General features: G+C 43.4%; 1 protein-coding gene across 4 annotated transcripts in view; it reads left to right on the forward strand.

The window, feature by feature from the left end:
* Positions 1-24,460, forward strand: part of GIT2 (GIT ArfGAP 2) — a 374,247-nt gene that overhangs the window by 240,983 nt on the left and 108,804 nt on the right. For 2 of the 4 annotated variants that reach the window (XM_069214720.1, XM_069214724.1), the window contains exon 16: positions 10,513-10,602. The exons of the other annotated variants lie outside the window; for them this stretch is intronic. In XM_069214720.1, coding sequence (XP_069070821.1) covers positions 10,513-10,602 — 90 coding nt within the window. The remainder of the gene's footprint in view (positions 1-10,512; positions 10,603-24,460) is intronic. 4 annotated transcript variants of the gene reach the window in all.

A 24,460-nucleotide genomic window follows, 5' to 3' on the forward strand; every position in this document is an offset into this window, starting at 1 on the left:
AAGGGACTCACTAATTGTTTAACAGCGTGCAAGTCACATGTCTCCTCCCAAAACATATCTGATAGAGACTTCTAGTTGCAGATTCCTTACCTTTGAATTTCCCCCAGGACTGGATCTGTAGAATATTCTGAACAATACCCCTATATGCCGTTAGGTGACATCGATCAGCCCTGTGTCCGTCGTCGGCATCTTCTGCGTAGGATATCACATTGCACATCCTATATAGGCACCACACGGTGCGCTGACATCAGTTCATTTATTTCTGCACCAGCTAGTGCCGATCCGAAGAGAGCTACCCCTTTTTTTGTTGAAGTTTTTTTTAGTTTTTAACTCATTGTGCATCAGGGATGTCATTGAAGAAGGCTGGGTTTTAAGCCCTGCGGTTGCTGTCATAGGGCGATGTCTGTGACCGATCCGCACCTCGTGTCTCTTTGGTGCCTGGAGTGCAACCACGACCCGAAGTTGTGCTAAGAGTGTTGGGCCATGCATCCGAAGGCCTTGAGGGTGCGGCCCCTGAAGCTGATGGCTGACCGGTGCTCAGCTCAACGTAAGTTGAGGTCCGATTGAGAGGAAGGTCCTGGGAGCAGTCTCCAAAGTCCTCGTGGAGTCAAATGGGGCCCGTTCAGGTTCTGTGCTGGTAGCTTCGTCCTCGGCACCAAGGGGCACCCATCGATCCGGTTCTCGCATTGGTAATACATGGCATGATGGCTTCTCTGAATGTAGGGATGTTTGGTATCAAACTTCTCATATTAATAAACCCTCACTGATACCAGTGATACATTTTTTGATACATGCATCCAGAGGGCACCTTAGAGGTGTCACTTGAAAAACCTACTAACTGCTGGTGAGCTCACCGATCGGTTCTGGCCAGCCTGCCACCAACATGTGAGAGTCTGACCTCCCAGGGGAAGTCCCTCTGCTCCCGAGAGGTCAGAAACAAAAGCCTGCCCGGGCTGGGGTGTTACCCACCCTTCTCCACAGGATGACCTGCATTCCAAGGCAGGAGCTTCAAGGAGGCCCACTTCCTTTGAGATGCAGAACTGGCATTCCTCAGAGAAAGATGAAGATGCCAACCCCTGCCTCGGGGCCCATCCGGCACCTGGACTTGCGGAACAATTAGCTTTGCAGAGGCGTGTCACACTTCCAAACTGGGAACACCCCTAGGGTGGCCAGACTAAAGAAGACACAACTTAGGAAATTGTGCTATCTTGCATGTGGTAGAATTTAGGGACTCTGGACAGGGTGATGCCCACTCCCCACAGAAAGACAATCAATCAGTGAGGTGTTATTTGTATAACACAGCTTGTCACCCAGGTGGGTGTCCAGGCACTTGCTGCTGATGTTTATTCAAAAAGCCAGGTTTTCAGTCCCTTTCTGAAGTGGGTCAGCACAAAATGATGCTTTGCATAAGGGCTGCTTTTCTGCTAAAGTGGTTACACCCTTATATTAGGCCAATCTTATCACCTTGTTTACTTTTTACTGACCCCCACATCCCTTTAAGTAAGAGCAGAGACTCCACCACTGAATCCAAAAAGAGCATTGGCGTTCTGCCTTGATTGTACAGAAGAGTTCCTGGTGGATGATCAACTCTTTGTCGGTTATGAGGGTGCAAAGAATAGTTGGGCAGTGCAGAAGCGGGCCATCTCCAGTTGGGTCATACTCTGCACTAGGATTTTCTATGCACTCATTCTACTCGAGCTACAGCTGTGACCACTGCATTAGCATGTGGAGTTCCAGTCCTTGATATCTCTCAGGCAGCAATGTGGATATCTTTGCACATGTTTACCAAACACTACTGCCTGGACAGTCAGGTCCTTAAGGATGGGTACTTTGCGCGTTCAGTCCTGGAGGACTTTCTAATATGATCTTGGTTCACAGTCCCACCTCTGGAGATGGTATTGCTTGGGTATCTATTCAAAGGTAGGGAATCTGCAGCTCAAAGTCTCTATCAGATGAACAATTTACTTACCTTTAGTAATGCCTTATCTGGTAGACACTCATTCTAGGTGCAGATTCCTTACCAACCCACTCATCCTCTCCACTCTGTGAACTGATTTCTAGGGACAGGGACTCCACTTTCAGGGCCTTAGTTTTGATGCCCCAGTAGTCCGTATTCTTCATGGCTCTGCGCTTCTGGTGTGGAAAGACGTGAAAAGAAACTGACATCAGTGCGCTGAGGTGATGCCTATATAGGGCCTGCAACATCATATCCGGTGAAGATGAGTCCAATGATGGACGCACAACCGATCGACACCACCTTCAGCGTGCAGGGGTACTGCTCAGAATATTCTCTGGAAACAGTCTGATGCCTGGGGGGAAATTGAAAGGAATCTGCAATTAGAATATATCTCTACCTGGTAAGATGTTATCAAAGGTAAGTAACTTCTTCTTTAAGTCCTGTTAAGACTATCACAAACAAATCTGTAGTTATACGTGATTATGGAAAATTAATACCTGGCACTAAAATCGTGGCCAAGTCCTTCACCAGTACCACGTGAGTGTCTAAAATCATCAAGTGACATTACTAAACGGAGCCACAGAGAAAAAACTGTGATTACAGTTTACCACAAGTGATAAACTTGTTATTATTATAAATATCACCAAAAGTTTGATGTGCACGTGAAACGAAGTAGAAATTGAGAATTAGAAATAGGGATAAAGACTCCCACTAGATATGTGGCGATGAGAAACGGAAACTAAGGTTGAGAAATATACTCTTGATGACAGGGTGTCATTAGGAAAAAAGGAAACAGAAAGGCGTCATAACACCTAGGAAATTGGTGAGTGAGTGTGCTAAATTAAGCATTCGCAAGTGTGTCTGAATAAAGAAAAACGTACCAAAATATAAGTAAGGTGTTAACATGAATAGATGGCTTATTCTAATCAAGTAAAACTCTTCAAGATAATGTACGATGTGAAATAAAATGATTGTAAGTCATTAGGAGAAAGATAATGAGTACGCTGAATTTAAAAGGAACTAACAAAAGGACTATCACGTACCAATAGAGAAAGAGTAGTGGGAATCACGTGACGGGGGCAAAACACTATTATCCCCGAGTCTTCGTGAGGGAGTGCTCATAAGTCAGCACGTATGGATCCAAAATCTTTTACGGTGCGATCTAGAAGAGAAGATCGCTATACTAAGGAAGTAGTGACAAGCATAAGCAATATGGCATAAATCTAAAAGTAAAAGGTCACGTACCTATAAACAAAACAGTTCTTTTGGGTAAATTCTTGTGTTGGGGGCGCTGTGTCTTGCTCCCCGATAATTAAACTGGCGTGTATGTAGAGAAAAAGGACGTGTAAGCCCTCTATTTCATCTAAAACCGATGTAACAAAGATTATAATCATATGTTGCTTCTCAGTTGAGCAACCAGACTCAGCCCCCTCAAAATAAAGTGCAAAAAACATAGGTTAACATTAATGTCACTTACCTAGAGGTATAAGGTATAGAAGAGACACAGAGTAAGGTCTCAGGAGTGTGTGTGAAACTCCTCGGCATGACGGGCAGTATGTTTGTTTAGTCCTTCTTTTATTCGATGATGAGAATCATCGGCTGGTCCGAAATAGAAAAAGGACAGAGTATTGAAAGAAAAAGTGGGCGTCATCTTGGAGTGTGAAGGACACAACTAAAAGACAGTGTCCAACTGGGTGGATGAATTTGCTAAGCATTATCTAATGCAAATAATCCTAGGTGCTTACAAAAATTGATAGAAAGACACCGAATAAGGTCTTACACGACACAGAGTAAGGTCTCAGGAGTGTGTATAAAATTATTCGGCATGACGGGCAGTATGTTTGTTTGGTCCTTCTTTTAATCGATGATGACATGAAACGAATAATTAGGACGATGACTACTTAGGATTACTTGGCTGATTACACTTTGTTTTTAATATTTTGTATCATCTCTTATTTTTGGGACCCTTCGAACAAATTACTTCTAAGTTACATTATTCTCCTCATCGATTAAAAGAAGGACCAAATAAACATACTGCCTGACATGCCGAAGAATTTTATACACACTCCTGAGACCTTACTCTGTGTCGTGTGACACCTTATTCGGTGTCTTTCTATCAATTTTGTAAGTGCCTAAGGCTGTTCGCATTAATTAATGCATAGCAGTTTCAAGATGGCACCCATTTTTTCTTTTAACACTCTGTCCTTTTTCTGTTTTGGACCAGCCGATGATTCTCATCATCGATTAAAAGAAGCACCAAACAAACATACTGCCCGTCATGCCGAAGAATTTTATACAAACTCCTGAGTCCTTACTCTGTGTCGTGTAAGACCTTATTCTGCGTCTTTCTATCAATTTTTGTAAGCACCTAAGATTATTCGCATTAGATAATGCTTAGCAAATTCATCCACCCAGTTGGACACTGTCTTTTCGTTGTGTCTTTCACACTCCAAAATGGCGCCCACTTTTTCTTTCAACACTCTGTCCTTTTTCTATTTCGGACCAGCCGATGATTCTCATCATCGAATAAAAGAAGGACTAAACAAAAATACTGCCTGTCATGCCGAGGAGTTTCACACACACTCCTGAGACCTTACTCTGTGTCTCTTCTATACCTTATACCTCTAGGTAAGTGACATTAATGTTAACCTATTTATTTTGCACTTTATTTTGAGGGGGCTGAGTCTGGTTGCTCAACTGAGAAGCAACATATGATTATAATCTTTGTTACATCGGTTTTAGATGAGACGGAGGGCTTACATGTCCTTTTTCTCTACATACATGCCAGCTTAACTATCGGGGAGCAAGACGCAGCGCCTCCAACACAAGAATTACCCAAAAGAGCTGTTTTGTTTATAGGTATGTGACCTTTTACTTTTAGATTTATGCCATATTGTTTATGCTTGTCACTACTTCCTTAGTATAGCGCTCTTCTCTTCTAGATCGCACCGTAAATGATTTTGGATCCATACGTGCTGACTTATGAGCACTCCCTCACGAAGACTCGGGGATAATAGTGTTTTGCCCCCGTCACGTGATTCCCACTACTCTTTCTCTATTGGTACACGATAGTCCTTTTGTTAATTCCTTTTAAATTCAGCTTACTCATTATCTTCCTCCTAATGACTTACAATCATTTTATTTCAGATCGTACATTATCTTGAAGAGTTTTACTTGATTAGGATAAGCCATCTATTCATGTTAACACCTTACTTATATTTTAGTACGTTTTCCTTTATTCAGACACACTTGCGAATGCTTAATTTAGCACACTCACTCACCAATTTCCTAGGTGTTATGATGCCTTTCTGTTTCCTTTTTTCCTAATGACACCCTGTCATCAAGAGTATATTTCTCAACCTTAGTTTCCGTTTCTCATCGCCACATATCTAGTGGGAGTCTTTATCCCTATTTCTAATTCTCAATTTCTACTTCGTTTCATGTGCACATCAAACTTTTGGTGATATTTATAATAATAACAAGTTTATCACTTGTGGTAAACTGTAATCAGTTTTTTCTCTGTGGCTCCGTTTGGTAATGTCACTTGATGATTTTAGACACTCACGTGGTACTGGTGAAGGACTTGGCCACGGTTTTAGTGCCAGGTATTAATTTTCCATAATCACGTATAACTACAGATTATGACCAAGCTCATTATTATGTTTCTTACAGCCCTGAGGAAGTCAATGAGATTAATTTCTCTGAGACGAAACACGTGTTGGCTGTTGTTGTGATGACCACATATGGAATCTTTCTGATGTGATGAACATGTATGAAAACCTCGCACAAGAATAAAGACACTGAACTTTAACTCTGTTTGGATTATATACTTATTTTCCGAAGACCAAGAACCTAACTGTACAGACTCTTATCTTATTTCATACGAGTGCTCTGGCCTTTTGAATCAGTTTGTTTTTTCCCATTGGAGAAACACTGGAGGTGCTGGGAGGACCCTCCGTTCAGGAGCACCGTATTTACTATCTATTGTTAAAGTAATGTTTTGGTGATATTCTGTTAGCGCCTATCCCTATAATTTTCCCCCCTTTTCTTCACAACTTTTGAGTATCACAAACAAATATCTGTGACAGATACTCATCAGATTCACCTGTGGTGCCTGGGGTCGAGCCCCAAATATAATGCTTGCAGTGCTGTATGTTGATGAACCTTAAGCCATATGAGATTGCGAGGCAAAAACTCTGCATCGCCAAGCACCAAAAGACTCCGCGGCCAGGTCCAAGTTGAATGTTTGGTCTTTGTCCTGTTCGAAGTGTAGAAGTTGCAAGAATTGTTCCATGAGCACCCATTCAGTAGCCCGTGTGGCCAAATGGCTCAGTCTTAGATTCAATCAAAGTCTTTGGTAAGACCAAGAAAAAACCAAGAAATTCAAGAAGGACTTTGCCCCATGCCTGCCCACTCGCACTTCCCTGAGAAGGTATGGGACCGGCGCTGTATATCTTGATTTTGGTAAGCGATCCTGTAATGTATTCCTTCACAACCCGGGTGGCCTCGCTGGCTGCTACTCCTTTAAGAGATCCGCTAGACCATGTTCCGCCTCTTTGGATCAGTGCCAACTCCCTCTGATGTGCCTACATCGCCACCAGCAAGTTTGCAATTGGAGACAACTAGACTCACCAAGCTCCCTACAACGCTGGATCCGGATTCAGTCTTGAATGCCACTGTCTCCATGGTCCACACTGGTTCCTGGTACTTATATGTCAATACCCACTCTACCGACGCCGGAAGACATGGTCCCAGTTGTCCCCTCTGAAGCCGAGTCTATGCCAGTCGATTTTGACTGAGGCTATCCTTGGCCACTGTATATGCCCCACTTCTTCCTCTAGATTTGCCTCCACCAAGAAAAAGGCACATCCTTTATTCCCTGTTTGTCATGATTCAGACAGTGCAAGTAATGAGATTGGCCAACCTTATCCTGGGAAGAATTGGTATGATGACCTGCAAGAGATCAGTGGCTGTGATGCCATCCCTGCGGCAGCGCTTCACTCACCCCCTGGTTCTTCTACTGAGGAGAGTGCTTCTTACCACATTATAATGCTGCTGAAGTTCTTGACCTTGCACTCCCCACCTTGAAGGTATAGACCAGTGTCCTTACAGAAGTCCTTCAGCCGATCTGACTCCCGTCCTCCCCCCATTGAGCCCTTCTCGCCTTTTTACAAGGCCCTTACAGATATTTTGTTGTGTGCATGGGCCAAGCCGTGCTCAGGCCCCTCGGTCAACCGCCGGCTTGCACACCGCCACTGCCCAGCCATGGGCTACCCTGGATTTTTAACTTGGCACCCCTCTCCAGAAAGGTTGGTGGTGCAGGCATCTGCAAGTAAGACTAACCCTAACACATTCCCCCCTACCTTCTTCTACCCCCAATCAGGAGTCACAACGGATGGCAGCGTTCAGGAATAGAGTCGTCTTGTCCACCAGCCTGACACTTATATCAGTGAATGCCTGCTGGGATGCTATTTTCACACCTTTTGGGGTTTAGTCACTCAAATCCTCCCACGGGTATCTAAAGGTCTTCGACCTGTCCTTGCCCAGGTCATAGAGGGTGCTTGTGATCAGACCAAGTTCACAATTAGTTGTGGCTCCAATTCCATGAGGCTTACCATTAGCACCAGTGTTGCCATTCACTGCCACGCTTGGCTACAGTCCACTAGCTTTTGCAGGCAATATTCAGTCGTCCCTCATGGACATGCAGCTTGAAGGAACTTTCCTGTTTGCGCAAAAGACAGACTCCTCTTTTGACTGGTTCTAGGAGAGCAGGGCCATACCACGCTCCTTGGAGCTGTCTGCCCCACCTTGCCAAACACATCAGCCCTACCACTTCTTTCACAGCTTTGTGGGAGGCACTCCATACTACCACTGAATCCAACTTCCACCAGATGCCAAGCAGTTTTGTAACAGAGGCCATGATGCCCACTGCCCCTGCAGTAAAGGTCCAGGGACTGCATCATCCACTACTCACATGCAGCCCCACCTGCCAAAACCCTTTCTTGGAGCACATCCTCCCAGTGAGAGGCAGGATTTGATGATTCTTTTTGGGTTGGCAGGCCTTATTATCGAACATGTGTGTCCTGCAAACCATTTGGTAGGGCTGCGCCCTGGCATTCCTTTCCATTCTGCCCCACCTTCCATCATCCCCTTCAGTAACTGACAGGGGAACATCTCTGTTTTTTGGCTTTAAGTGCAAGCCATTTTGGCCACAGGGGCTATTGAATGGGTGCTCATGCCAGAAGCAGGACATGATTGTAATTCTTGCTACTTTCTGGTGCCCAAAAAGAATGGAAGCCATAGTCCAAGTTTAAGACCTGTGTTCTCCGGTAGGGGAAATTCAGAATACTCACACTGGCCCAGGTCGGGTCTGCCCTTGACCCTTGCATGTAGGTGGTAGCATTGGACCTGCAGGATGCCTATTTCCATATACCCTTCCTTGGGTAAAAGAATAAGTAGAGAGTATCAGACAGCTGCATAATCAATTGGGGGCTTCACAACTGCATTTCTGTTTTGAACATATCCTCTACCAAGTTTCTGCAAGAAGGCAACCTGATCATCATATTTCGCAGACCACTACCACCTACATTTCACTGCAGATTCTGATAGCTTCTTTCATTGCATATTCTGAAAACATTGAGCTGTATCAATATCTTCTTCTCCAAACATGACCTTTGGCAGAGAGTTGTGTAAAACTTTGAATAAGAGATGTTTTCTGTGCAGATTATCCATTTGTCTTAGGCCTACGGTTTGCCCGCTGTACTCGCAAGCAAATTTAGGCAGCTGCGTGTAGCCACTAATATGCATGATGTAGTATAGTCCCTTGAAACCCAAATATGCTCCATTGGTAAAGGAAGGGCTGCAAAATTACCCTTTTATTGCCTTGGGTGCTAAAAATCCTTGTATTTGCACTGTTCTTAACTGTCTGTTGCAGTGATTTGATACATTTGATATTCTACAATATTCTGCATCAGTGATTCTCAACCTTTTGACTTCTGTGGACCCTCACTTTATCATTACTGGAACCCAGAGGCACCCACTGAATCAGTATTAGAATCCGTGGACCCCCCACTGAGTCATTAATATGACCCAGGCCTAAACATTGTGGATGATTTGGACCGCAGAGCAATACACAAAAATTACAGAACAAGCATTCCATCAAACGCATACACAAATGATACCACATTCTAATTAATTAGCAAACAAATATAAAAAAAAAATATATAAAATGTAATATAGAATGGAGTTTTTCTAAATTCAGTTGAAGCCACACATCATCAATACTATATTCTGTTTGATGCACCTGTACCCCTCCCACAAATCAATCTAAGCATACTTATATAACTGTTAGCCTCCAATTTCAAATTCCTTGACATTTACAGTGTTTTAACATTTTCAGTTGCACATTTAGCCAGTTTATTTACATATACTTTAGTAATCTGTTGGTATTATTTAATTTTCTAAGCAGTCATGGGGCCCCTGAAGAGGCTTTGTAGACCCCCCAGGAGCCCCAGCACCACAAGTTGGGAACCACTGTTCTGCATTAAAAATAGAACTTTGCTTTCTTTTTGCTTGTAAAGGATTTGCTTACTCAGTGTTCCTAGTTCTTTCATTACCCAAGATGTTTTAACAAACTCAGAGAATTGGTGCAATGACTCCAATGTTAGTTTGTCTGCACATCTCAGTGTTTTTACCAACCATCTGTATCCCTATCCATATGAAATGAGTCCCAAAACATGAAAATAAGTGAAGGCTCTGCAGGTCAGTGGTAAATCTGTCAAACGTTTTACAGGCCAATGTGTAATGTCAGTATTTGTCCTGAGCATGATGCCCATTCTAGTACAACTCACTCGTTCAAGATTATCCTAATTGAGAGTTCCTTTTGATTTTGAAATTAACTGAAATGTCTAAAATATTAGAAGAAACAGATCCTCATTAAACACCTGAGAATCAGTTTTATTTTAATTAATGTTAAGGTATGTTATCAATAATATATTTTTCTGTAATTGTGCTTGATGTTTTGAGTTTTACACTTGCTTTCTGCCAAAGGTACAGTCTGGGAAAATCAGTTGTGTTTGATAAATATTTTGAAATCTACTAGTGCTGTTTTCATCTAAAATTGTTCAAAGTGTATATTTGTGTGTTGGTTTTTTTTTTTTTTAAAGTAGTCGGTATGGTTAGTCTGATTTAAATTATGTTTGTTTGTTCGCCTATTTTATATAGTACATAATTTGGCCCAAATTTTTTGGGTTTGGAATGGGGTTACTGTTTAAGGTCCATTCTTTGTTTTAATACCTGCTGACCTGAACCATGATCTTCACTGTCTGCCCATCTAGATGTTGGCCCTTAGTCCTCTGGGCATTTGCCATTACTTCATGCCTAATTGAGTATTGGTCCTTTTTTTGTTGATCTCATTTTAGAGCACCTATTTTTGCAGACATTGGATATAATGACATTGGGAAAATGTATTTAATTAGTTTTCTCTATTTTCCATGAATGTGCTAGAGTAGTTTTGCTTGTTTTTTCCAGTGTATTTTTTTTCTTTCTGCTTTTAGATTGGTAGGGGAGGGTTTGTGACCTCCTCTTCGTCGCTACCTTCTTTCCCCTCTACACTTTCCTGGTCAAGGGATGAAAACGCTCGAAGGGTTAAGTACCTTCTGAATACTCCTCATTATCAGAAAGCTGTGGTCTCCTTGGGAGTCTCATGCTTCTGTCCTTTGCCCTCTTTCTGCTACTCGCCCTTGCATGAAGCAGCTGCATCGCATACAAAAATACTATTCTGACACTCATCTAACCCTCCATCGGCTAAGATATAATTAACAAAAATATTTTCAATCATTTCCATGACTTACTTTATCATAAGTATAAATTATTAATGCTTAAAATACTGGCTGCTCTTGAGACCCTGTTCACAAAGTCTTTGCTCGATTTGTATATGCAGTCAAAGTCCATATATACATAACTCTTGGAATGAAACTCTTTATTGTGTATCTTTCATTAAATGTATATTTTTCATGGAAAGTGCTTTATTTTGAAGGTGTGGGTTGTCATGTCATGAACATCATTTTAGGAACACATTTTGTGGCTTCAGATGCACATACTGAGTGTGAATTACTAGAGTTAATGTAGAGATGTGTACATTTTAGAAAATGACCTGGTCGTTTGGTACATACTGCATGAGCTTAAAACATACAGCAATAAAAACCTTAATTGAGAGTGCTTTATTTAATAAATGCTTCCTTAATCTTGCACACTCATCTCGACTGACACTGCGCCATGACACATTAAGATGTCTCTTTATTTTCTTTGTTACCACTACCACAGTTCTTAATAATTCTTATCCTTAGCTTATTTATGTTACTTACTTTGAACAGTTTAATGTTCCTAGTTGTAGGTGGAAATGTGTTGCACTATGGTGTGTTCGAGCCAATGTGGGGATGGTGTACTACACATAGAAACATCATGAACAGTGACACTTGCTCATTAACATGCACTTTTAATAGAGGCTGAATAATCAACAGAATGAAATCTGGACAACAGAAGTTAACACATCTATTTGACTTGTTATTATTTTTTTTACTAATAATGTGTTTGTGAAACCCAAATTTCTAATAAAGCATGTTCACACATAGCTATATTTTTGGTTGATATGTTAGAATGTTAGAAACTATTTTGTTTTCTTAATGGGGCATTTAAATCAAACAATGCATAAATGAATATTTTTGTACAAAAATGTTAGTGTATTGCATAAGAGTTCCAAAATGCACCAATTAATATATGTTGAATCAGCAATTCAGATACATGCTTTTTCCGTAAGTTTGGCCATCTCAAATTAATCGTTAAACTTTGCTGAATGAATTAAGTGCATTCTATTGCAGCATTACAAATTTAGTAGGGATTTATTAAAAAGTAAGCAACATAAGAATGGTAAAACGTGCTTCTGAAGGAAAGTGTGTCATCCGCAGATTCTTTATCTTTGAAGCATCACAAGTTGAGAACCCAGTACATTTTACACACTGTGACAGCACTGTGTGGCACCGCATATGTCACAGTGTGTTGAACTGGTTGTGTGATGCATGTTAGGATTGACAAAGAGTGCATCAAGGACAGCACACCCTATTTCCCTTCCCATCCCCCTCCTTGAAACCTGTTCTACACCAATATCATAACTCCTAAACCTTCTTGGGAGTCGTATCTGATGGTTATGCATGCTTTTCTGTTTGTTATATTTTTGCTTTTCATTTAATAAGCTTCCTACAGCCATTCATAGGTAGACCTTAGAACTGCACTAAGTGACAGGAGTTTAAAGACATATTCACTTGACCACTCTTTGTTGCTTGGGTGAGGGCTCTGGGGAAGTTGTGGCAGCTGCAAATGCATCACTTGCTTCAGCATGACCCCTAATGCTAGACACTGAAGGGAAAAGAAAGTTAAGACTTATAAGGCCAGATTGTCCCCTGAGGACCAGCGAGATCTTAAAAGTTAGGAATAGATTCATCCCGAACTGTCAAGTGATCCAGACCCCCTGTTGCTGTTCTTCGCTGTGACTTACAGAAAAAAAGCATAAACTTAAGCAGTGCAGGTACTGTAGCAAGTCTCAGCAAGACAGTCACGTTTTTCATAGGACAAAGAAGACAAAGGACACTGTCCCTGGATCAAGGTGAGGACCTAGATTCTTTCTCAAGTTGTTTGGTAAACTGCGCTGGGTGTGGGTTCCAATTTCAGATGCCATCAAAAAAATGGTTGATGGGTGTTTCTGTTTTTGGTGTCCATCACGCCTTTAATAGTGTTGTTTGTCTTTGCGGATGAAAATATGCTTTTTTTTATTTTGGATAAAGGGGCTTTTTACCTCTTCTCTTCCTTATGTCCTATTTCTCACGTGAATATCGAGCTATTGAGAACTACAGAGATTCCTGCAACTTTGCATAGGTTAACTATTGATGATCTTGTGGCAACTTTGCTGGAGCCACCAGTATTTGAACGGGCCAAATACTGAATGTAGAGTTTGCATGCCAGATGGATTTGGGAGCCATAATTGTTCCACATCATTTGGTGGGCCTTTCAGTGTTGGTGTCCCACAGAACAAGGTGCAACGTCTAAGCCGAGCTTGCCTGCGATAAATTACGTTGTTCCAACTACTCCTTCATGTGACTGCCGTTAATCCATTGCCCTAACTAGGAGAACTTCCTCAACTTTAGGTCTTAGGCTTCCTTATACACGTCACGAGGTTAGTGTACATGATATGCTTAATAATATTATGTGTAATGGTCCTCGTGATGGTTTTTCTTTTAATTATATTTTGGAAAAATTGGCTTCTGTATTTTTTCCTTATGAAATGCAGGCCTCAAAGTGGAATCTTTCCAATCTCACTAATCACACATAGCAGATTAATTTCAGAGGGCTTGTGCCCACGTGTACATGAAGGTCTAATGCATTTCCCATACTTAAACTTGACAAGGAGTCCAGATAGACTAATGCATATCCCAGTTCTTTAGCACAAAGGTAATAATTTATAGGATGCTTCATACCACTCTCTGGCCATTTCTAAATAGTGTAAATGAAAAATGTTACCACTATCAATGAGGAGACCAACTCCCAAGCTTTTTTTAATATCAGTCAACAGCTCACTGCAAGTCATTCACCTAAATTTGCAATAGAGCAACCCTTTGCAGCACAGTCACAAATCAAGATACAGGCAAAGGGCTGAGAACAGGCCCGACATATTACAGTAACTCAAGCTAAATTTGAAATGTCCTCTTCATAACTTGTGAAGCTGCTCGGTTGATTCCCATGCAGCATGTGATACTATTAGAAGGGAAGTTGATTAACTTCTTTCTGGAGTAGGAATAGTTTGATCACTGTTCTATTGGTCCTGTAGATAGTGTGGAAAGTGTACATTCTCCCATTTAGCCCTAATTATTCGGTAGCAGAAACACATGGAAAAGACTTTTGGAAGGAGTTGAAAGAAGAATTTAATAAGTTGTTTTTACTGTGGATATCTTATCATCCCAAAACAGGACAGTACCATCCTATTGCAGGTTTATGCTCTCTAGTATACAAAGGCAAAAGTTGTAGTGGTTTCCCTAGCTCTGATTCTAGGAACATTGAGGGAAGCGGATTGGATGGTATCTCTTTCGACCTAGGACATACCATTCCATAGTCCCATTGTGGCAGAATGTAGACCATATATACAGTTTGGAATAGAGGAAAACATTCCAGTGCAGCATAATGATCTTGTGCCTCATTGCAGTACCTTAGGTTTAATTCAAAGCTGCTGGAGGTGGCTTTTCAACTGCTACTCCCAACAGGACAGTTGTACTCTTCCCTTGAAGACAAGCCTACGAGAGATGTTTCCCTGAAATGGGTGTGTATTTTTGATTTACAAACAATGTTTCTACTTTATAAATGTAATGCCTTTCATGCCACAGATGTCGAATTTGACCCCAAACAGAGAAATTAATGTTATAAAAGCGGTTATGACTCATTAGTGACTAAGGCATTTCTGCCTCCAGTCGGTGGGAGGGAGGAGATAAATCAGGGAGTTGTGTGGCAGCATTTGTCGAAAAGGCAGCACTGGAGTGTTTAGTGCTGATGCCACGTCCGAAATTAAAGGATCTCCATCACCAGCTTGTGCGTTGCCAGTGGCCACTTAGCCAGAAGCTGCATATAAGTAAATGTTGAGCCAAAAAGTAATTTGCCTTTGGCAAAGAATGATACTTCTCACGGTCTGAAGACAAATTTGATGTTGAGACGTAGAGTTTCACTCGTCAAGGTGTCTTTACAAGGAGACGATAGGCAAAATTTTGATGATCAATTGACTGTAATTTTTCACGAATTACAGCAGACTGATGGAGTCTAGCTTTATCTGGTTTAGGTCACATGTTATTCTTTAATATTATACCTGTGGTAAGGCCAAAGACATACTTCATAACGGTCCTGTCATTCATGAAACCTTACAAATCATGTAGCTGATCTTTTGGAGAAACAGCTACCTGTTTTGTGAGAGTATAGACAAGTGCAGCTGTGATGTTTAATGGAATGATCAGGTAGTTACTGAATCGCTTGTGTTGAATGAAGCAGATTTTAGAGTAAGAACTAATATGTTCCATACTTTTACCTCACAACAGAAAGCCAAAAAAGTTAGTGTTTGCGTTTTGGTTGTTAGCCTTGAGATCGGTAACATCTAGCCAGTTACGCATATTTGTGTTATTGCGGCCTCAAAATCAAAAACGTTTCTGTATAAGTAACGTGACCTCATAGAGCAGTTTGTTTTGCTTCTGAAGATTGGTGTTCTGGAAGACTCCATGTTGCTTCCCTGGGTTAAAGCATTTCCTCCGTTGCCAGTTAATCAAAAGGTGTTAAAAGTATTATGGAGGTTTTAAACGTTCTTGATGAACAGAGATTGGGGCAGGAAAATCAGTTCTTTGAGTGCGTGGTTTCTCAGCAAGGAGGGGATGGTCATGGAGCACTTTTGTTAACTTTTAATGCTGGAAAGTAGTAAGTACCAAATCAGTTAGAAGCCTATAATTAAAATTGTGGGGCATTTATAGAGCTGAACGTGCATGTTTGCGAAACATTATCTTAGCACAAAAACTGGTTTCCAACTCAAGAAAAAACCCAGAAAAGAAAAGCCTTCAGCAGGACCTAAGGGCTCTGGGAAATGTTACATGATTAGTGATCTAAACTTGCAGGTGTGGTTTACAAAAGGCTATATTTTAGTGGTGCTTCCCTTGTCACATTTTTGGCAAAACCTAAACACTATCACCACAAGAGCATTATACCAACCCTCAAGTGTGGCAGACATGTGATGATTTGTACCAGCTTAGTAGCAGCAGGATCTAGACAGTGTTGAAAATATTAGAATGTCCATCTAAAAGTGGATCATGCAACAAGACGGTGATCAAAAACACCAGGAAATCTATTACGGAATTGCTGGAAAAAAAGAAGAATCTGGATTTTGGAGCGGTCTGCGAATGTCTACCTCTGACCCATTGATGTACTTCAGCAGAACTTAGAGCGATTCATAAACAAATGCTTAAGCACTTTCATAAGGAGTGCATCCAAATTTCTCCCAGGTGGTGCGAGAGCCTAAAAAACCCTACAAGAAACCCATTTTTTTTGCTAAAAGGGGTTCCATGCATTACTGAATCACAGAGAGCACTTTTTCACTAAAGACTAGTGTATGGTGGCTGACATTTTTATTTAATTATTGACAAAGTAAAATTTGTATATGTAATTTTTCTGATGGATACTTCTAACTGCAGACTCCTCATGCTTGAAATATCTCAGTGCACCAGAGTAGATCTAGAAGATTTTTCAGCATAACCCCTGTGCACCAGTGGTAGTATGGCTCCATGTCAACTCTGGTCTTCCCTAGAAGTGATGGCTGAAGCTGAATATAGGCACCAGCACGTCCCCTGTTGTCAGTTCCCTTCCTTTCTGCGTCTCAATGCCTGGATCCGGAGCTAGCTCCTAACCTTTTCTCGACAGTTGACAATTTCTTTCTCTAAATTTCTTTCAGGTGTTCAAGGGAACAATGTCTTCTCTTAAAACTACAGGGTTTAAGCATTGCATTGACTATTGTAAACACATTTCTGTGACAGATTCCCATGATGTGTGCCTCTGGTGTTCGGATTTGGACCGATACTCCAAGTCATGTGAGAAGTGTGCCATGATGCACCTGTAGACAATCCTGGAAGCCAAGTTGTACATCGCCGAACACTCCATAAGTTGTGTATGGGCTGCATCCATTAAAATCTAAGACATTGGCCATTCCTGCGACAGGTCATCTTAGCATTCCAAGTCATAGAGTAAGTCCAAGTCCAAAAAGAAGAACTAGAAGTTTAAGCAGGCCTTAGTCCAGCTTTAGCACTCTCCAGCTGACGTCACAAGAAATTCAAGGTGCCCTTCGGTCTCACTCCCAGTCCTCTAATGAAAAGTCAATTCCACAGCTGATCCCGATGCACCCTGAATCCCTGCAGCACTCATTGACGCCACAGCAGATTGAGACTTTTAAGGGTGGTCATGCTTTGAATCTTCGACAACCTATCAGCTCACTCTCATCCACAGTCGCACCACCAGAACAGATCTGACACGCCCTGCTTCAGTTTGTTCTTTCTCTAATAAAGCAGGGCCTTTGCTTAGGAGCCACCCTCCAGCACTCCAACACCACTTCTAATCATACTCTGACTAAAAGTCAATCACCTTTTGGTGTTGATGGTGACAATGGTTATGAGGGTCACAACCCTTTCCGTCACTAGTTTTTACATGGACCTAAAAGAGACCAGTGGGCTGGACACTTCCCCGGACTTGTGGCTGGGTTCTCACACTGGTCCTTCTATGGAAGAATCAGCCTCATTTGCCGTTGTCATTAGACGGGACGCTAAGGGTCTAGATTTACAGTTACCCACTGTTGAGGAGTAAACCAATGTCCTCACAGATGTTCTACAACTCAGACAAACCTCATCTGAACCTTTACTGCCATTTAACAAAGACATGACTAACACACTCATGGACTCTTGGGCTAAACCCTCCTCCTGCCCTCTTGTGACCTTCCAGGTGGCACAACATCACAGACCCGCTCAAGGTGACCCTGCCTTACTGACACAGCACCCTGTACCAAAGAGCCTGGTAGTACAAAATCTACTAGAAGAGTTAACCCTAATTCTTTCAGCGAACTGTCCCAACCCCACCCCAACACCAACGGAGTCAGAAATTTGGGAAGAGGATGTTTTCTTCAGCCACTCATTCCAGCTGTTTGCTGTGTTGGCACTCCCATATGTTATACCAGCAATCCCAGAAGACATCCTCGCCAACTTAGCACAGACCATTCAAGGTAGTCCGAATGCAACAAAGTATATCATATGGTCTGGCTTGGATACAAGCAACTGCTTAGGCTGAGCAGTCAGCAATAGCGTGGTGCTCCCGCACCACACATAAATGTGATCTACAGGCCTTTTGAGAGGTCTCACCTTATTGGCAAGAAGGCTGACTCCACCCTCCACCACTTCAAAGAAAGTAGAGCCATTATGTCCTCCCTCCGTCTTCACATCTGCAAGTCAGTATGTTCAACAATTTCTCCCCTTTTGAGGTATCACTAGGGGCAGCGACAACACCCACGACCCCAACAGAAGGTCCCCACCAGTCTTTTTGGGGTTAGTTAGGGAATCTAACAGACAGGGTCCAGGCTCTCAGGCGTAGAAAATCTCCCAGGCCCCAGCCCCTGACAGCATCCTCCAAGCTGCTTTAATTTGCTCTTAGAGGCACACAACAACCCTCTGGCAGGCATAGTCAGTCATTTCCTCCATGAGTGGCAAGCCATGAGATCCAACAGGTGGATCCTGCAGATAGTCCAGCCGGGCTACACCCTGCCATTCCTTTCCGCTCCTCTGCATTTTTCAACCACGTCAGAGCAGCTTTCAGAGGATCATTTGTCCATTTTTTGCTGCAGGAATTTCAGGCTCTTTTTGCAGCAAGATAGAGAAATTTCCTGCCTCGAAGGACAGAACTGAGTGGTACTCTTGTTATTTCCTAATGCTGAGAGAAAAGGAGGCCTTCATCCTATTTTAGATCTCTGATCTTTCATTTTCTTCCTACGGAATGAGAAATTCAAGATGCTCACACAGGCCCAGTTTTATCTGCACTGGATCCTGAAGGCTGGATCTTTGATCTGGTGCTACCTGCAGTTCCTAGTGAGATAGGCGCATTTTCAATTTGCCATGCTCACTTTCAACTTCAGCAGTACCTGTTGGGTGTTCACGAAAGTGATGGCAGTGGTCGCAGCATACCCTCAGAGGTTAGGGTACCAGTCTTCCCCTACCTTGGTGTCTGGCTATTGAAGGCTGGCTCACCACAGTCAATTGTGGCTCACGTCCAGATGTCAGCAACCCACGTTTCATTGCGGGGGTTCGCGATCAATGTGCAGTTTCTAGCTTTCCCTCTAGATCAATGAGTCCAGGATATTTAGTCTATGATCCCAATATTTCATCCTCTATCCTGAGTCTCTGTGAAACGGCTCCGAGGCTTCTTGTTGTATTGGCTTCTGCATTCTGTATGTCGACCATGCCATACGGCACATGTGGGTTCTGTAATGAGTTTTGAAGTTTGTGGACCCAGCTCCCTGGGAACCTGTCAGATTCCACCCAGGTTTACGAGGTGCTGCAGTGGTGGCTTCTTTACCACCATTAGACCAGCAGCAGAAACCTCACTCTACCCCAGCAGAAGGTCATGGATGAATCGCTGCTGTGTTTGGAAGGTGATCTAGGAGAGGTGATCAGAGGACTCTAGTCTGCAGCAGAGGTCCATCTTCACATCAGTTTGCTGAAGTTACGGAACATTTGCTTGGCATTGAAAGCCTTCCTGCCATCCATCAGGCAGAGACCGGATCTTGTCCACTCAGAAAACATCTCCCCAATGTGGTGTTACAGCCAACTGGCCGGTCTGGGGCCCTGCGTCTCTGAAACTGGCTGCGTTGTCAGGGCATTTCCTTAATTGTTTCTCAACTGATTAGATATTTAAACAGTGGGGACGGACAAAGTCAGCCTAAGATGCCTAGTAGATCACAAATGGCAGTTACACCAAGAGGTGGCACAGGATATCTTCCAGCAGTGGGGATAGCCCTGGTCTGCTCTGTTCACCAGTGACAAGATTATGCCATGTGAACACTTTTGTGTGCTGGAGTCCCCAAGAATGCTCTCTTTCAAAGACTCATTTTGTTTAGATTGGAGCACTTCATCTTTGCCCCGAATTCTGAAGTACAGCAGTGACTGGGGCCCAAACCATCCTAGCAGCTCTGTATTGGGGCCAGCGAGTGTGGTACCCAGAACTTCTGGGCATGAGACTAAGTCCTCAAATCAGGCTGCTGCTTCTGGAGGATCCTCTATCGCAGCAGGAGGGCAGGGTCAAGCAACCGGGGCTGCATACGTGGATGTAGAGTGGCGCCAGTTGATCACATTCGATCCACCTCTTGAAGTAGTGGATGTCATCCTGGCAGATGCAGCCAAGGCTGCTACAAACTCTGTGGATGCTCAATGATGGGACAAATGTGTGGTCTGACTTGCAGTGGACAGGGTTCAAGGTTATCGGTCTGCCTTTTCAGCCTTTTTCATATACCGGACGAACCATGTTTGTGGTCTTAGATGGCACTCATATAGCCGTCCAGCCGTCACTTCCAGGTTGTACGAGAGTCAGTAGGGCCTGCACAGTGGCACCTGTTGGTGTGCAGGGGCTATGTTGAAAAATCTTCTGGATCCAGTCAGGCTACCTGGAGATATTCTAAAGATGAGCAATTTCTGGTTAGATACAGTATCCAACAGAAAGAGTGTTACCAAAGATAAGTAACATGGTTATCTGATAGACTTCTAGCCACATTTTCCTTACCTAAGAATATCCCCAGGTTTATGACTGAATCTGGAACATTTTCAAGAAGTACCTCAGCATGCCGAAAGATAGCATCATTCTGCTCTGTGTCAGCGGCATCTATGCTGGAAGTGACTTGCGAGTTACCTATATAGGTACCACCTCAGTACACTGATGTTAGTTCTTTCCTTTCCACGACTGAGTCAGATGAAACTTTGGCATGTTTATAGTGAACCCCAGTGAGTGCAGAAGGTTCATCATAGTTTAAAGATGGATGATAAATGCCTGGGGCAAGCACACCTTCAACAGCCAATCATTGAGGTAAGGAAAGACTGAAATCTCCGACTTCTGCAAATGAGCTACAATCACCGCCATCACCTGGCTGAGAACACGAGAGACACAAAAGGTGCTGATAAGGCAAAAAGGTAGCACAGCAAACTGAAAGTGCTCTTGGTCCACAGCGAACCGCATTTAGAGTCTGTGGGCTGCAGGACAGGGACGTGAAAATATGCATTCTGCAAGTCCAACACTACCCATTAAATCTTGAGGGAGCATGAGCATTTTGAACTTCTCCTTTCTCAAGAAGCTGAAAAGGCGCAGATCCAGGATAGGAGGAAGTCCTCCTAACTTCTTTGGCATCAGAAAGCAACGGGAATAACAACCATAACCTACTTCCAATGCAGGCACCTTCTCTATGGCCCCCTTGGCCAAGAGAGTCTGCGCTTCCTGACAGGACACGGAGACAGTCCTCCGATCTCGAAAGGAACTGCAAAAGTCCTGCAGTGGTGGCTAACAAACTGCAGTTGGTTCAGTTGCAGCCCACTCTCCCTTCACTGACCAGATCTAAGAGTAGTGACAGAAGTGTCACTCCTGCACTGAGGCGGCCATGTAGGAGAGGTTGAGATCAGAGGACTCTAGTCTTCAGCAGAGTCCGAGCTCCACATAAACCTGTTGGAGCTTCAGGCGATTTGCTTGGCATGAAAAGCCTTTCTTCCTTCGATCAAGGGAAGGGTGGTGCAGGACAACACCACCACCATGTATTACTGCAACCAACAGGGCTTGGGTAGGGTTGGGGACCTTTTATGAAGAGACCCTGCACTTCTGGACATGGCTGTAATGTCAGGGCATTTCCCTGGAGTTTTAATTCCTGGCACGCTTTCTGAGCACCAGTAGGGACAAACTTAGCCAAAGATGCCTAGCATAGCACAAATGTCATCTCTATACGGAGATGGTGCAAGATCTCTTTCAGCAGTGGGGAGAGCGTTTGTTAGATTGGTTTGCCAAGGTAGAGAATGGGCAATGTCTGGAGTTTTCCAGGCTGGAGTTTCCAATGTGACTCTCGCTCAGAGACACTTTTTGCCTTGAGTGGAGTTTCAGTCCTCTGTACGCCTTTCCTTCAATACCACTCCTGCCCAGAGTTCTCTTGACGATCAGAAACAACCGGCCTAAGTCACACTTTTGGCTTATAATTGGGCCCGGATATACTGTATGGTGAACTGTTCAGCATGACCATCGGTCCTCCATCAGGCTGCCTCTTCGAGGGGATTTCCTCTCGCAGCAATAGGGATCGGTTGAACCTGCACACACTCTACCTTCATGGGTGGATATTGAGCGGCAACAGTTTCACAGCTTTCGACGTTCAACTAAAGTCTGTGATGTTATTCTGGTAGCCCGGAGTCCCTCAACCAAGTCAGAATTTGCCTGCAGTTGGAACAAGGTTGTGTCATAGTGTGCTTCCTACAAAATTGAAACTCTTTTTGCACCTTGATCCAAGATTCCCCCCCCCCCCTATTTTTGGCCCAGCAAGGCTTTGATTTTGGCACTGTAAAAGGGTATATTTTTGTAATCTCCGCATTCCTGTGGCTGCCAGACAAACCTTCTCTTTTCAAATCTCTTGTTGTAGCCAGATTCCTTAAAGGTCTGCAGCACACGTTTTCCCCCATGCTTCACTGGGACCTCAACTTTGTTCTCACTTTCCTGATGTCTGCACCATTTGAACCTTTGCACAATTGCCCTCCTCAGTTGCTGACCACTAAAACCACCTTTTTAGTTGCCATTACATCAGCCGGGTGGTCAGTGAGTTACAGGCCCTCTCTGTGCACTCTCCCCACACCTCCTTTTACTCGGACGAACTGGTGTCTGGAAACGTGCCTCCTTCCTTCCAAAGGTTACCACACCCTTAAACACAGGCCAGATCTTTACCATGAATATCTTCTTTGCTCCTCCTCATCTCTCCAAAGAGGAGAGACTCTACTATCTGGACCCAAAAAGAGTGTTGTCGTTCTACCTTAATCGCACCAAAGAGTTCCGGGTGGATGATCAACTCTTTGTGGGTTGTATCAGAGCCGAAAATGGGAAGGCTGTGCAGAAGTTGACTATCTTGAGATGAATAGTCCTGTGGATTATGATATGCTACACATGGGCCAAGAAACAGCCCCCTCAGGGCTTACAAGCACAACATTACTGCCTGAACTGTCAAGTCCGTCATGACGAGCACTTTGCCCGTTCAGTCCTGTGGGAATTTCTGTTCTAATCAGGATCACAGACCCACCTCCAGGGGGAGGTATTGCTTCGGAATCTATTCTAAGGTAAGGAATTTGCGGCTTAAAGTCTGTATCGGATAAACTTGCCTTTCGGTAATGCCTTATCTAGTAGATACCCTATCTAGCTGCAGGTTCCTTATCGCCCTCCCTTCCTCTCTGATCTGTGAACCAATTAAGTTGTAAGGGAAGGTTTTTCAGGGTCTTAGTCTTTTCCACACCAGTAGTCAGTTCTCATTGTGGCTCCTGTGTGGAAAGTCGCAAAAGTATCTGACAGCTCACCAAGGTGGTGCCTATATAGCTACCAGGTACATCACTTCCGGTGCGGATACTGCCACCAATGGGGATCCTCACCCCCGTTTCCCCGTTCTGTGAACAGTGCTCTTTGACATAATAAGATTTAATCTTAGAGATCTGCACACTAGTCATGATTGATTACATTTTGGCTCTGCGTCTGTGGATGAGTTCGAAAACAACAAAGATCATCTCGCATTGGTAGCACCTGTAGAGGCCCACGTCTGGCGGGGAACGACATTCACACTGAGTCACTGATCTCGGTGCACAGGGGTACTGTTGAAAATTTTCTGGATTCATTCTGACACCTGAAGAATCTGAGTTTAGAGTCTGTACCAGAAAGAGCGTTAGCAAAAGTAATTAACTTGTTCATTACCAATTGTTTCTGGAGTGCTCTTTCGGTGTGTCACTGACAAATTCCTCCACTTGAAACAAAAACTAGGTGAAATGTCTCCTCATAGGTCCTCAGGCTTTAGGTCTTGCTAATGGTGCTGCAAGAATATATCCCTTTTGGACCCAATGGTGATTGCATGTGGTCTGTGGAGACAGGACATCATGACTCGGCCTAAAACTCATGTTGCTTTCTGTCGCAGAAGGAGCAGGAGGCCCATTTATTTTTGCCTAAGGCCTGCAGGGGAACTCCCAAGTGGACTAACTTTCCCAAACGTTGTCACCCTCAAGGGAGCTTTCTCTCAATAGATCTTCCCACAAAAAGTACAAAAAGCATCATAGCAATGAGGAGTCTTCATCCTTGAGGAAATGGTCCCACTCCTGGAACTATTCAGAGTCTTGACTCTGGATTCCTACTCAGTGTCTAGCAGCCTCTCCCTCCAGGTGCCTAAAAAGAGAAGACTGGAATTTTCTTGGTCTTTTAGCCAACCTTGCATTATCAAGGTCTTCTGACTTGATCTTTTCATGATGATCCCTCAATCGTTGGGGCTACTCCCCTAGTGGGCAGTCTGTTCCAACAGCCTTGGAGACTTCAGCAGCTCCAAAGCCACCCTTACACATGCTTTGTCTCCTTTGCCTACGGTTAAGTTGAAACTGGCTAGGGCACCAGTCAGTGTTCACTCTGATCCCTTTTGGTGCTGATTTGAAAGGTTATGGTGATCCCTCACATGGAGTTGACCCCAGCACTGGTCAAGGAGTTGATAAGAGAAAGTGTCATTTGTGCGGCAAAGGAGAGGATCAAGGCTAACTTTCACAATTAACTTCATTGCTAGTACCTCTCCTGGCCCAAAGATTTGCCTGCATGTAGGAGATTTCGGGTCTAAGTTCAGATGTCATGGCTATAACCTCTGAATCTAATGTG

This window comes from Pleurodeles waltl, chromosome 11, assembly GCF_031143425.1.
Source record: "Pleurodeles waltl isolate 20211129_DDA chromosome 11, aPleWal1.hap1.20221129, whole genome shotgun sequence".
NCBI classification, from domain to species: domain Eukaryota; kingdom Metazoa; phylum Chordata; class Amphibia; order Caudata; family Salamandridae; genus Pleurodeles; species Pleurodeles waltl.